Source organism: Zalophus californianus, chromosome 6, assembly GCF_009762305.2.
Source record: "Zalophus californianus isolate mZalCal1 chromosome 6, mZalCal1.pri.v2, whole genome shotgun sequence".
NCBI lineage: Eukaryota > Metazoa > Chordata > Mammalia > Carnivora > Otariidae > Zalophus > Zalophus californianus.
This window is the reverse complement of record NC_045600.1, coordinates 40,956,221-40,970,218: the sequence shown is the minus strand read 5'-3', so window position 1 is coordinate 40,970,218 and position 13,998 is coordinate 40,956,221. Positions and strand designations below refer to the sequence as shown.

General features: G+C 37.2%; 1 protein-coding gene across 10 annotated transcripts in view; it reads left to right on the top strand.

The window, feature by feature from the left end:
* The window catches only part of KIAA0586 (KIAA0586 ortholog), a 119,348-nt gene that overhangs the window by 68,149 nt on the left and 37,201 nt on the right, over positions 1-13,998 (top strand). For all 10 annotated transcript variants that reach the window (XM_027570156.1, XM_027570155.1, XM_027570157.1 and 7 more), the window contains 2 exons: positions 448-602; positions 2,275-2,371. In XM_027570156.1, the coding sequence (XP_027425957.1) occupies positions 448-602; positions 2,275-2,371 (252 nt within the window). The remainder of the gene's footprint in view (positions 1-447; positions 603-2,274; positions 2,372-13,998) is intronic.

Sequence of the window (13,998 nt, the reverse complement as noted above, 5' to 3'; positions counted from 1 at the left end):
ATGAGGAAAAGAACATAATCATTTGAAGAAAAATAACTACAGAACAGAGCTAAGCAACACTAACGTTTTCTAGCTAGGAGATTACCCCTTGCTTTCATATTACATTTTAGAAAGAAAGTATTCTACTGACTCATACCGATAGAAAAGGTAAGCTGGAATGCTAGGAGTTGATGTGAAGGAGTGGGGTTGGGTGTAGACTGTATGAGCAACTTGTTGACTGGAAACTTAGAATAGTCCATAGACTTGTCTGGACATAGGTACTTTTTGCATTCTCTACAAGCTTTAGTTTTAATTGCAAGGAAGACTTGGTACCATATTATTTTGGTTAAAGTACACTGCTACATCTTATTCAGCAGTGAGAAATATTGGTAATTTTAGTCAATTACTTGTTCTTTTTCTAAGATAAATTAAACAATTTTTACTTTTTGTTTATATCTTTGATAACAGGTGATGGTTATGAAGATTCATGTGCTAGTCATGGTCCAAGGAGTTTGGGAGAATTGGAATTGCAGCCAAATTCTAACCCTGCCCTTCCCACAACACTTTTGACAGCACCAGAAAATGATGTTATGTTATCAGGAGCTGCTGAAGATATTCATCAGGTACCCAATTAATAACGTTTGTACTTTACTTAAAATGAATATGGTAACAATATTGTCTTAACATGGTATACTGTCAAGAACATAGTCTTTGGAGTCATGCTTCCTTTATTTACTAATTCACACTTGGATACAAATCTTAGCTTTTAGGAATCTAGCAGTGCCCTTGAATACATAGCCTTTTTCTAAGCCTCAGTTTCCCCATATATATATATATATATATATGTAAAGTGCTTGTCACCTAGTTAGGTAGCTATTATCATTTATACTTTGGATCCCCATGCAATATCGAGCTCAGTAATTTGCCATAGTAGGTACTCAAGAATTATTTATTATATTAAAATTTGCAAAAGTTGTTAACATGAAAGCATAAGAAATTTCATACTGAGTTAGGCCAGTGGCCTGTGTAATCTTGTGTACTGAAAAAATAAATTACTCTTCAACATGTAAAGAAATGTTCGTGTTATTAAAAACAGTTTTGTATCTGTGTAATAGCAGTGCATTTCTCACTGTAGATTAATGTATTCACTAAGTATTTATTGCATGGTATTGTATAGCATTGCACGGTGTTGGTATTACTGGTTGCTACCTCAGGAGTTTCCTGGGTGAAATTCAAAACTGGCTTCCTATGCATGGAGAGTAAGGAGAGACTGAATAAAGACACAGACCACTTCAGAGTGGTGGTGGCAGGTTCAGTAACTAAGGGAACTTACTGATGAGGCTTGTCTTGGACAACTGTAAGACAAGTAGATCTCTGCACCCACCCGCCAGAATCTTAAAAGTATATATGGAAGCCTTCATTTTGGTTTAGTCAGGTATTCAGTCCAGATGGCCTCTTAACCACTTACTCTCTCAACAACTGCTAGTATGGAAATAGTAGGTGGGACATATATTGCAAAGACAGAGAAGGAGTAAGGAGCCTCTGATTGCCTGGGTTCAGCTTGTGGGTCAACTGGTCATTGATAAGAATCCAGAGGTAGCTTTTTAAATTCCTGTCAAAGTGTATCTGATAGCTGTTTTCAGGAACTCATTCATAACTAAGCCCATAAAGCAGGAAAAGGAAGAAAGAAAATGGCTTCGCAATTCGTGATGTGTGATTGTGAAAGAATGTGTGACTACTGTCAGTTTCAAATTTGGTTAGGTTATAGGTAAGGAAGAGAGGCGACAGGGCTTATGGTAGAATATACATTTCTTGAATGGTGAAGGAGGGTAACAATACTTACTCATTCTCTTATGAGAATTAGATGATGTTACTATATATAAAAGCTCTTCGAAAATTGCAGTGCATTATGCAGATTTTTGTTTTATGTAAAAGTGGTTATATGGGAGAGCTTACAAGCAAATTAAGTTTTTATCCTGTCTAAATCCATCATGTGTATATATCTAGAATAGTTTGATTTATAAGGAGCTCTGAGTTCTCTAGTAAAAATAGAAATAATTTGAATATTTGAAATCTGTGTATATCATCCAAATCTTTTTAAAGATTTTATTTCCAGTATCTTTTCATTAGCGTAACACATTAATGTGTACTCTATCACCCATTTAGCAATTAGAAAGCATGCATAATATTCAAATTTTGTGTAAGAAACATCTAAATAATTTTATTGCTCAAAAATCTTTAACTTTAAAAGCAATATTATGACTTCATGTCTTAAATTCTTTATACCAACAAAAGCATGACCAAGATGTTAAGCAAGTTGAACGTAAGCCAGCACAAAGTCGTATAATACGTGTAAGAAATAAATCTGATACTTCACTTTCACAGCAACAAGGTAAGATTCATTTTCTTGTAATATAATAGTTCGATACTTGTCCTGATATTGAATAATGCGAATTCTTTATTTTTATATACATCTCATTCTTGTCTATAGGTTTTTTGTTTTCTCTTGGTCCATTGGGATAAAGAATCTGCTATTATATTTGACTGTATGTGTGTTCTTTTTACCAATAAACACTATTTCTAATGGATTTTTAAAATTCTTAGTGTTTTTCCTTTAATTTTACCCTTTGGTTCTGGTACAACTGAATGCCTTTTTATCTACATATAGGCCTTTATCTGTGTCATAGTTGTCTATTTTAAATTATGATATGATAAAAGCAGGGACTATGGCTGTAAAGTGCTTTTTATAAGGGCTATTTAGTGTTGTGGGTGATGTTAACAATAAGTACAATGTAAGAAAACCAAGGACTCTCAACGTTAAATGCTATTAATATGAATGACCTTTTCTGTACTGCTCAAAGTTGTGTGGTTGAACTTCATCTCTACCATCAGCATCACAGCAGTTTGATGTTGCCTTTATGTTTCTGAAAGACTGTTGGCTTTGTGATTTATTTACCTTCTTGATTCTTAGTCATTTCAATTTAATATAACCCAAATTCTGAAATTTGGCAGTAGAAATTAAGATATCTTATGTTTCAAAACTTTATTTCCACTATCTAGGAAGAAGTATTAGGAATGTTTTGTGGAGTAGAATGTTTTTATTTGCTTTTATAATTGTGTTTTTTGTTTCATTTTTTTCTTTAAATTTTTTATTGTTATGTTAATCACCATACATTACATCATTAGTTTTTGATGTAGTGTTCCATGATTCATTGTTTGTGCATAATACCCAGTGCTCCACGCAGAACATGCCCTCTTTAATACCCATCACCAGGCTAACCCATCCCCCCACTCCCCTCCCCTCTAGAACCCTCAGTTTGTTTTTCAGAGTCCATCGTCTCTCATGGTTCGTCTCCCCCTCCGATTTCCTCCCCTTCATCCTTCCCCTCCTGCTATCTTCTTCTCTTCTTTTTTTTTTCTTAACATATATTGCATTATTTGTTTCAGAGGTACAGGTCTGTGATTCAACAGTCTTGCACAATTTACAGCGCTCACCATAGCATATACCTTCCCCGGTGTCTATCACCCAGCCACCCTATCCCTCCCACCCTACCCCCACTCCAGCAACCCTCAGTTTGTTTCCTGAGATTAAGAATTCCTCCTATCAGTGAGGTCATATGATACATGTCTTTCTCTAATTGACTTATTTCACTCAGCATAACACCCTCCAGTTCCATCCACGTCGTTGCAAATGGCAAGATCTCATTCCTTTTGATGGCTGCATAATATTCCATTGTATATATATACCACATCTTCTTTATCCATTCATCTGTCGATAGACATCTTGGCTCTTTCCACAGTTTGGCTATTGTGGACATTGCTGGTATAAACATCGGGGTACACGTACCCCTTTGGATCCCTACATTTGTATCTTTGTGGTAAATACCCAGTAGTGCAATTGCTGGATCATATGGTAGCTCTATTTTCAACTTTTTGAGGAACTTTCATACTGTTTTCCAGAGTGGTTGCACCAGCTTGCATTCCCACCAACAGTGTAGGAGGGTTCTCCTTTCTCCGCATCCCCGCCAATATCTATCGGTTCCTGACTTGTGAATTTTAGCCATTCTGACGGGTGTGAGGTGGTATCTCATTGAGGTTTTGATTTGGACTTCCCTGATGCCGAGCGATGTTGAGCACTTTTTCATGTGTCTATTGGCCATTTGGATGTCTTCTTTGGAAAAATGTCTGTTCATATCTTCTGCCCATTTCTTGATTGGATTATTTGTTCTTTGGGTATTGAGTTTGATAGGTTCTTTATAGATTTTGGATACTAGCCCTTTATCTGATATGTCATTTGCAAATATCTTCTCCCATTCTGTCAGTTGTCTTTTGGTTTTGTGGACTGTTTCTTTTGCTGTGCAGAAGCTTTTTATCTTGATGAAATCCCAGTAGTTCATTTTCACCCTTGCTTCCCTTGCCTTTGGCGATGTTTCTAGGAAGAAGTTGCTGCGGCTGAGGCCGAAGGGGTTGCTGCCTGTGTTCTCCTCTAGGATTTTGATGGATTCCTGTCTCACATTTAGGTCTTTCATCCATTTTGAGTCTATTTTTGTGTGTGGTGTAAGGAAATGGTCCAGTTTCATTCTTCTGCATGTGGCCGTCCAATTTTCCCAACACCACGTGTTGAAGAGACTGTCTTTTTTCCATTGGACATTCCTTCCTGCTTTGTCGAAGATTAGTTGACCATAGAGTTGAGGGTCCATTTCTGGGCTCTCTGTTCCGTTCCATTGATCCATGTGTCTGTTTTTGTGCCAGTACCATACTGTCTTGATGATGACAGCTTTGTAATAGAGCTGGAAGTCTGGAAATGTGATGCTGCCAGCTTTGCTTTTCTTTTTCAACATTCCTCTGGCTATTCAGGGTCTTTTCTGGTTCCATACAAATTTTAGGATTATTTGTTCCATTTCTTTGAAAAAAGTGGATGGTATTTTGATGGGGATTGCTTTGAGTGTGTAGCTTGCTCTAGGTAGCATTGACATCTTCACAATATTTGTTCTTCTAGTCCATGAGCATGGAACGTTTTTCCATTTCTTTGTGTCTTCCTCAATTTCTTTAATGAGTATTCTATAGTTTTCTGAGTACAGATCCTTTGCCTCTTTGGTTAGATTTATTCCTAGGTATCTTATGGTTTTGGGTGCAATTGTAAATGGGATCGACTCCTTAATTTCTCTCTCTTCTGTCTTGTTGTTGGTGTATAGGAATGCCACTGATTTCTGTGCATTGATTTTATATCCTGCCACTTTACTGAATTCCTGTATGAGTTCTAGCAGTTTTGGGGTGGAATCTTTTGGGTTTTCCACATAAAGTATCATATCATCTGCAAACAGTGAGAGTTTGACTTCTTTGCTGATTTGGATGCCTTTGATTTCTTTTTGTTGTCTGATTGCTGTGGCTAGGACTTCTAATACGATGTTGAATAGCAGTGGTGATAGTGGACATCCCTGCCGTGTTCCTGACCTTAGGGGGAAAGCTCTCAGCTTTTCCCCATTGAGAATGATATTCGCTGTAGGTTTTTCGTAGATGGCTTTTATGATATTGATAGAGGGTATGTACCCTCTATCCCTATACTCTGAAGAGTTTTCATCAAGAAAGGGTGCTGTACTTTGTCAAATGCTTTTTCTGCATCTATTGAGAGGATCATATGATTCTTGTTCTTTCTTTTGTTAATGTATTGTATCATGTTGATTGATTTGCAGATGTTGAACCAACCTTGCAGCCCAGGGATAAATCCCACTTGGTTGTGGTGAATAATCCTTTTAAAGTCCTGTTGGATCCTATTGGCTAGTATTTGGGTGAGAATTTTTGCATCCATGTTCATCAAGGATATTGGTCTGTAATTCTCCTTTTTGATGGGGTCTTTGTCTGGTTTGGGGATCACGGTAATGGTGGCCTCATAAAATGAGTTTGGAAGTTTTCCTTCCATTTCTATTTTTTTGGAACAGTTTCAGGAGAATAGGTATTAATTCTTCTTGAAATATTTGGTAGAATTCCCCTGGGAAGCCATCTGGCCCTGGGCTTTTGTTTCTTGGGAGATTTTTGATGACTGCTTCAATTTCCTTAGTGGTTATAGATCTATTCAGGTTTTCTCTTTCTTCCTGGTTCAGTTTTGGTAGTTGATACATCTCTAGGAATGCATCCATTTCTTCCAGGTTATCTAATTTGCTGGCATAGAGTTGCTCATAATATGTTCTTATAACTGTCTGTATTTCTTTGGTGTTGGTTGTGATCTCTCCTCTTTCATTCATGATTTTGTTGATTTGGGTCATTTCTCTTTTCTTTTTGATCAGTCTGGCCAGGGGTTTATCAATCTTGTTAATTCTGTCAAAGAACCAGCTCCTAGTCTTTTGGTTTCTATTTCATTGATTTCTGCTCTGATCTTTATTATTTCTCTTCTCCTGCTGGGTTTAGGCTTTATTTGCTGTTTTTTCTCTAGCTCCTTTAGGTGTAGGGTTAGGTTGTGTATTTGAGACCTTTCTTGTTTCTTGAGAAAGGCTTGTATTGCTATATACTTTCTTCTCAGGACTTCCTTTGCTGTATCCCAAAGATTTTGAACAGTTGTGTTTTCATTTTCATTGGTTTCCATGAATTTTTTTAATTCTTCTTTAACTTCCTGGTTGACCCGTTCATTCTTTAGTAGGATGCTCTTTAGCCTCCATGTATTTGAGTTCTTTCCGACTTTCCTCTTGTGATTGAGTTCTAGTTTCAAAGCATTGTGGTCTGAAAATATGCAGGGAATAATCCCAATCTTTTGGTACTGGTTGAGACCTGATTTTTGACCCAGGATGTGATCAATTCTGGAGAATGTTCCATGGGCACTAGAGAAGAATGTGTATTCCGTTGCTTTGGGATGGAATGTTCTGAATATGTCTGTGAAGTCCATTTGGCCCAGTGTGTCATTTAAAGTCTTTATTTCCTTGTTGACCTTTTGCTTAGATGATCTGTCCATTTCAGTCAGGGGGGTGTTAAAGTCCCCCACTATTATTGTATTGTTATCAATGTGTTTCTTTGCTTTTGTTATTAATTGCCTTATATAATTGGCTGCTCCCATGTTAGGGGCATAGATATTTATAATTGTTAGATTTTCTTGTTGGATAGACCCTTTAAGTAGGATATAGTGTCCTTCCTCATCTCTTATTACAGTCTTTGGTTTAATATCTAATTTGTCTGATATAAGGATTGCCACCCCAGCTTCCTTTGGGTGTCCATTAGCATGGTAAATGCTTTTACACCCCCTCACTTTCAATGTGGGGGTGTCTTTGGGTCTAAAATGAGTCTCTTGCAGACAGCATATCGATGGGTCTTGTTTTTTAATCCAATCTGATAGCCTGTGTCTTTTGATTGGGGCATTTAGCCCATTTACATTCAGGGTAACTATTGAAAGATAGGAATTTAGTGCCATTGTATTGCCTGTAAGGTGACTGTTACTGTGCATTGTCTGTGTTCCTTTCTGGTCTATGCTGCTTTTAGGCTCTCTCTTTGCTTAGAGGACCCCTTTCCATATTTCTTGTAGGGCTGGTTTCGTGTTTGCAAATTCCTTTAGTTTTTGTTTGTCCTGGAAGCTTTTTATCTCTCCTTCTATTTTCAATGACAGCCTAGCTGGATATAGTATTCTTGGCTGCATATTTTTCTCATTTAGTGCTCTGAAAATATCATGCCCATCCTTTCTGGCCTGCCAGGTCTCTGTGGATAGGTCTGTTGCCAATCTAATGTTTCTACCATTGTAGGTTACATATCTTCTCCCGAGCTGCTTTCAGGATTTTCTCTTTGTCTCTGAGACTCGTAAGTTTTACTATTAGATGTCAGGGTGTTGACCTTTTTTTATTGATTTTGAGAGCGGTTCTCTGTGCCTCCTGGATTTTGATGCCTGTTTCCTTCCCCACATTAGGGAAGTTCTCTGCTATAATTTGCTCCAATATACCTTCTGCCCCTCTCTCTCTTTCTTCTTCTTCTGGGATCCCAATTATTCTAATGTTGTTTCGTCTTATGGTATCACTTATCTCTCGAATTCTGCCCTCGTGATTCAGTAGTTGTTTATCTCTCCTTTTCTCAGCTTCTTTATTTTCCATCATTTGGTCTTCTATATCACCGATTCTCTCTTCTGCCTCATTTATCCTAGAAGTTAACACCCCCATTTTTGATTGCACCTCATTAATAGCCTTTTTGATTTCAAGTTAGTTAGATTTTAGTTCTTTTATTTCTCCAGAAAGGGTTTCTCTAATAACTTCCATGCTTTTTTCAAGCCCAGCTAGTATCTTTAAAATCATGGTTTTGAACTCTAGGTCCGACATCGTACTAATGTCCGTATTGAGTAGGTCCCTGGCAGTCGGTACTACCTCTTGTTCTTTTTGTTGAGGTGATTTTTTTCGTCTTGTCATTTTGTCCAGAGGAGAATAGATGAATGAGAGAGCAAAATGCTAGCAGGGTAACAACGACCCCAGAAAAATATACACTAAACAAATCAGAAAAGACCTGAAACCAGGGGAAAAGAAAGGGAAAGAAAGAGGAAAAAAAAAAAAAGAAAAGAAAAAGATAAAAACAAACAAAAACAGAACAAAACAAAAAAACAGAATATGATCAAATATGATCAGGCTGGTGCATAGATCAGTGGCACACACTAGGTTTTGGGTGTATTTTCGTCTGTTAGAAGACAGTGCCTCCCAAAATTTTAAAGGAAGAAAGAATTATTTATATATGTACCAAATAAGGGTTGATACGATGAAGGGATGGAATATAACTGTAAAGATGAAAATTATAAAAAATTTTGTAAAAGGAATTGATAAGTTGTTTGAAAAAAGAAAGAAGAGGATTTTAAAAAAAGAAAGAAAAAAAATGGGGGAGAGAAGGTGGTCAGGCAGGAGAGTAGAACAAAGCAATACACTAGAGATTTAGGGTGTATTTTGATCTGTTAGAAGAAACTGTATCTCAAAATTTTAAAGAGAGAACTTATATATATATGCCAAAAATAAGGGTAACTACTATGAAGGGATAGATTATGACTCTAAAAATGAAAAATAAAAATGTTTTTTTAAAAGGATTGATAAGATGTTGGTTGAAAAAGGGAAAAAGAAAAATTAAAAAAAAAAGACAGTTAAAAAAATTAACTTTGAAAGACTAAAGAATCATGGTAAAAAAGCCATGGATTCTATGTGCAGTATTCCCCTAGCTCTGGAGCTCTGCTGTTCTCATTGATCGGTGAGCTTGGTCTTGGCTGGCTGTTCTTGCTGATCTTCTGGGGGAGGGGCCTGTTGCCGTGGTTCCCAAATGTCTTTGCCGGAGGCGGAATTGCCCCGCCCTTGCCCGTCCGGGCTAAGTCATCTGCTCCGGTTTGCTCTGGGGAGCTTTTGTTCCCTGCAAGCTCTCGGTACAGCTTTGGGGGACGAGAGTGAAAATGGCGGCCTCTCAATCTCTACCCGGGAGGAGCCGAGAACTTGGGGCCCCGCTCCTCAGTGAGCCCCCAGAGAAAAGCAGTCAATCACTCCCGTCTCCCCGGTCTCCGGCTGCACTCCGTGCTCACCCGGCCTGTGACCGAGCGTTTCTATCTCTGGCACCCGACTAGGTGTGGAGTCTCCAAACCCAGCAGATCCCTGTGTTGCACTCCTGCGCTGCTCCTCCTGGGGGAGGAAGGGGAGTCTCCCCGGATCTGCCGCTTGTTGGGTCCCTGCTGGAGGAGCACTGGCCCGACTGTGTCGCTGATCACAGTTTATGGCAACCCCCAGCTGAGAGCCCATGACTCGCTCCATCTCTGCAGCCGGCTTCCCTGCTCCAATACCTGGGAGCTCTGCTGCACTCAGGCACCCCCGGTCTTTCTGTGACCCGGAGGGTCCTGAGACCACACTGTCCTGCGAGGGTTCCACCTCCCGCTTAGCCACTGGAGCGATATCCCTCAGCGGAGCCAACTTCTAAAAGTTCCGATTTTGTGCTCCGCTCTCTGTCACTTGCCAGAAGTGGCCCACGGAGGCCCCCTTCTCCGCCGTCTATCCTCGGATTCACTTTTCCGCACGTCTTACCTTCCAGAAAGTGGTCGCTTTTCTGTTCAGAGAGTTGTTGCTATTCTTTTCTTCGATCTCCTGTTGAGTTCGTAGGTGTTCAGAATGGTTTAATCCCTATCCAGCTGAATTCCTGGGACCAGACGAAATCCAGGTCTCCTACTCCTCCCCCACCTTGCTCCGCCCCCCCCTTTTTTTGTTTCATTTATTGAATGCCAATATAATTGCAAATGTAACTTAGCAGTTAGTGTTTAGGGAAGCCTTAAATGAGAAAGTACTCAAGATAATTATTCAAATTATGCTATGTAGGTTTTAGGTTTTTACTTTTCTGTTTTCTGTTCCTCTCTTGCTCCAGCTTCTCAGAACTTTGCCTTCCTGACCACCTTTTCAACCTAACCATGGTACAGTAGTGTTAATACTGTATTTTAGAATCCCATAAAAACTTGCTTGTAAAACTCTTATAGTATTTAAAACTGAATCATTACAGCATATAGATATAAGCAAATAAATGCTTCTAAGATAATATCAGGACTGACTTGATTTCCTGCTGAGTACTGTTTACATTCATGGTCAAATACTATATATTTAAGTTAGGTTTTTAAAAGTTATAATTTCTTAAAATTATTAATAAATTTTTTCTCCCTGGGACATATTGTATATAATGAAATGATCATTTTTCTCAATTGATAGGAAAATTTGGTAAGATTTTAAAGTATCTCTCTAGGAAAGTGACATTGTTCTCTGTGTCACGTATATGAACGTCTGACCACAAGGTGGCAATAGTTAAATTCTTATGGATTCACAACAAACTGTCATTAAGTACAATGTCATTAAATAATGTCTAATTAACATTTAATGAGTCAATAAAAATCATAAGAATAAAAGAAACCAAGATGTTAGCCCTTTAAAGGAAGTTTTATCTAGAAAGAATTTAGAACAGTTGGACTTAATATATGTAATTTTTTTTCACTTAACTTTATATGTAGTACAGAAGTTAGGAAAGCAGACCTATATCAGTTTTGACTGACACAAATAAATACCCAGTGAGCTATAAATAGAACATTTTAAAATAGAAGCCAAATGTTTCACTCTGTAATTGATACACATCTCCATACTGAAAATTTTTTGAATGAATATGATTGCCTTGGCAAATATAGTCAGTTATGACTTTTTTCCCATAAATTTTGTGGGCTTTATTTGTGTTGTTGTTGTTGAAACTCTAAGACATTGACAAACATTTCAGAGAATAGGAGAGTCAGAGTGCCAAAATCATCTTCTCAGGACTCTCAGGACTTTGGGTGACCTTGAAGGAATTCAATCCTATCTTTCATACAGAGGCCTTTAAGGTAATGAAGGAAATTCACTTTATCACAAGGGAATCAAAACCATCTTTTCTGACAGATAAATGCTTCCAAGAATACTTGAACCCCAAATTATGACTATTTCAGGGGGAAGTATCATGTATTTATTTCACTTTGAAATGTGTATTAGTTTAATATGTGTATATAAAGAATCAAGAAGCTTACTAGCAGTAGCAGCTCTTTCAATGATCATTAAAAACTGACCAAAGATTTGGTAGGACATGGGTTCTAGCTCTATGCTTCCAAGAAATCTGTAAAATCCTTATTTTTCTCCCTCTTTGATTATGACTTTCAGGTTGTAATATAAAAGAGAAATCGAATTGATCTGACAGATGACTGTCTTTGGAATATAAGAGTGAAACTCTTTCATTTGGTATTGAATTCATTGCATATATTTTCAACCACATGATACCACTTACCTGATTCTATGTCTTGATTAATGATTTTATAGTGAAAGCAACCATTTAAGTGATTTTAGTGAGTCATTTAATTTTTTTTCCTTTTTATTATGCAAGTTAACTTTTACTGCATCTTTTACTGTGCAAGTTAACTTTCTTCCATATTAATGAGAGACTAGTTTTAAATCCACTTATTTGTTATAAACCCAGGAACAATTAAATTCTATAATGTATTAAAATAGTTCACTTTATTTTTTTATTTTTTACATTCTATCAGTATCTTTTTACAGTCTATCAGTATAGTTGACACACAGTGTTACATTAATTTTCTGAGTATAACATAATGATTTGAGAAGTTTATACATTATGCTATGCTCCTCACAAGTAGCTACTATATACAACACTGTTACAATATCACTGGCTATATTCCTTATGCTGTGCTTTTTATTCCTGTGACTTATTCATTCCATAACTGGAAACCTGTACCTTCCACTTCCCTTAACCCGTTTTGCCTATTTCCCCTCAACCCTTCCCTCTGGCAACCATCAGTTTATTCTCTGTATTTATAGGTCTGATTCTGTTTTTTGTTTATTCATTTGCTTTATTTTTTAGATTACAAGTAAGAGTGAAATCATATGGTATTTGTCTTTCTTAGTCTGACTTACTTCACTTAACATAATACCCTCTATGGCCATCCATGTTTCAGATAGCACAATCTTACCCCTTTTTATGATGGTGTGTATTCCTGTGGGGTGTGTATGTGTGCACCTGCATATCATATCTTCCTTATCCATTTATCTATCAATGGACACTTAAGTTGCTTCCATGTCTTGGCTATTGTAAATAATGCTGCAATAAACATAGAAGTGTATATATCTTTTAAAATTAGTATTTTTATTTTTTGGGGGTAAAGTATCCAGTAGTGGAATTGTTGGATCATATGGTATTTTTGTTTTTAATTTTTTGAGGCCCTCTGTATTTTCCACAGGGGCTGTAACAATATACATTCCCACCAACAGTGTTCAAGGGTCCTTTTTTCTCCACATACTTGCCAACACTTGTTATTTCTTGTCTTTTTTATTTTAGCCATTCTGACAGATGTGAGGTTGTATCTCCTTGTGGTTTTGATTTGCATTTCCCTGATGATTAGTGATATTGAGCATCTTTCTATGTTTCTGTCGACCACTTGTATATCTTTTTTAGAAAAATGTCTATTTAGGTCCTCTGCCCATTTTTTAACCAGATTGTTTTTTAGTGTTGAGTTATAAAAGTTCTTTATATATTTTAGATATTAACCCCTTATTGGGTATATCATTTGCAAATACCTTCTCCCATTTTGTTTTATTGATGGTTTCCTTCACTGTGCAAAAGCTTTTTATTTTGATGTGGTCCCAATAATTTATTTTTGCTTTTGTTTCTCTTACCTTAGGAAACATGTCTAGAAAAATGTTGCTATGGCTGATGTCAGAGAAATTACTGCCTGTGTTCTAGGATTTTTATGGTTTCAGCCTCATACTTAGGTCTTTAGTCCATTTTGAATTTATTTTTGTATACGGCATTAGAAAGTGGGCCAGTTTCATTATTTTACATGTAGCTATCTAGTTTTCCCAACACAAAATAGTTCACTTTAAAAACAATATTTTCTTCCTGGGACACTGCGTGGCTCAGTTGGTTAAGCGGCTGCCTTTGGTGCAGGTCATGATCTTGGGGTCCTGGGATCAAGCCCCGCATCGGGGAATCTGCTTCTTCCTCTCCCTGTGCTCCTCCCCACTGCTCGTGTGCTTGCTCTTTCTCTCTCTCTCTCAAATTAATAAATAAATAATCTTTAAAAAAATATTTTCCTCTTTAGTTTTTCTCTTAAAATTTTAAGACCATCATAATAAATTATAATTAGAAAGTCAAACATGCTTTACGTGCTCTAATCAAAGGGGAAAATTAGATCTTATGTTTTGTGCTTAAATGTTAGGCAGATTAGTTGTCAATTTGCTTGAAAATCACAGCATTCTTGGGGCGTCTGTGTGGTGCAATTGGTTAAGCACCTAATTCTTGGTTTTGGCTCAGGTCGTGATATTAGGGTCATGAGACTGAGCCCCAAGTTGTACTCTGTGCAGAGTCGGCTTAGGACTCTCTCTCCTTCTGCCCCTCCCTACCATGCTGTCTTTCTCTAAAATAAATAAATAAATCTTAAAAAAAAAATCACAGCATTCTTCAGGTTTTATATTTGTAGGTTATATATACTCATTAGTAAATATGTATCAAAGTGCTAAAAATAATAAG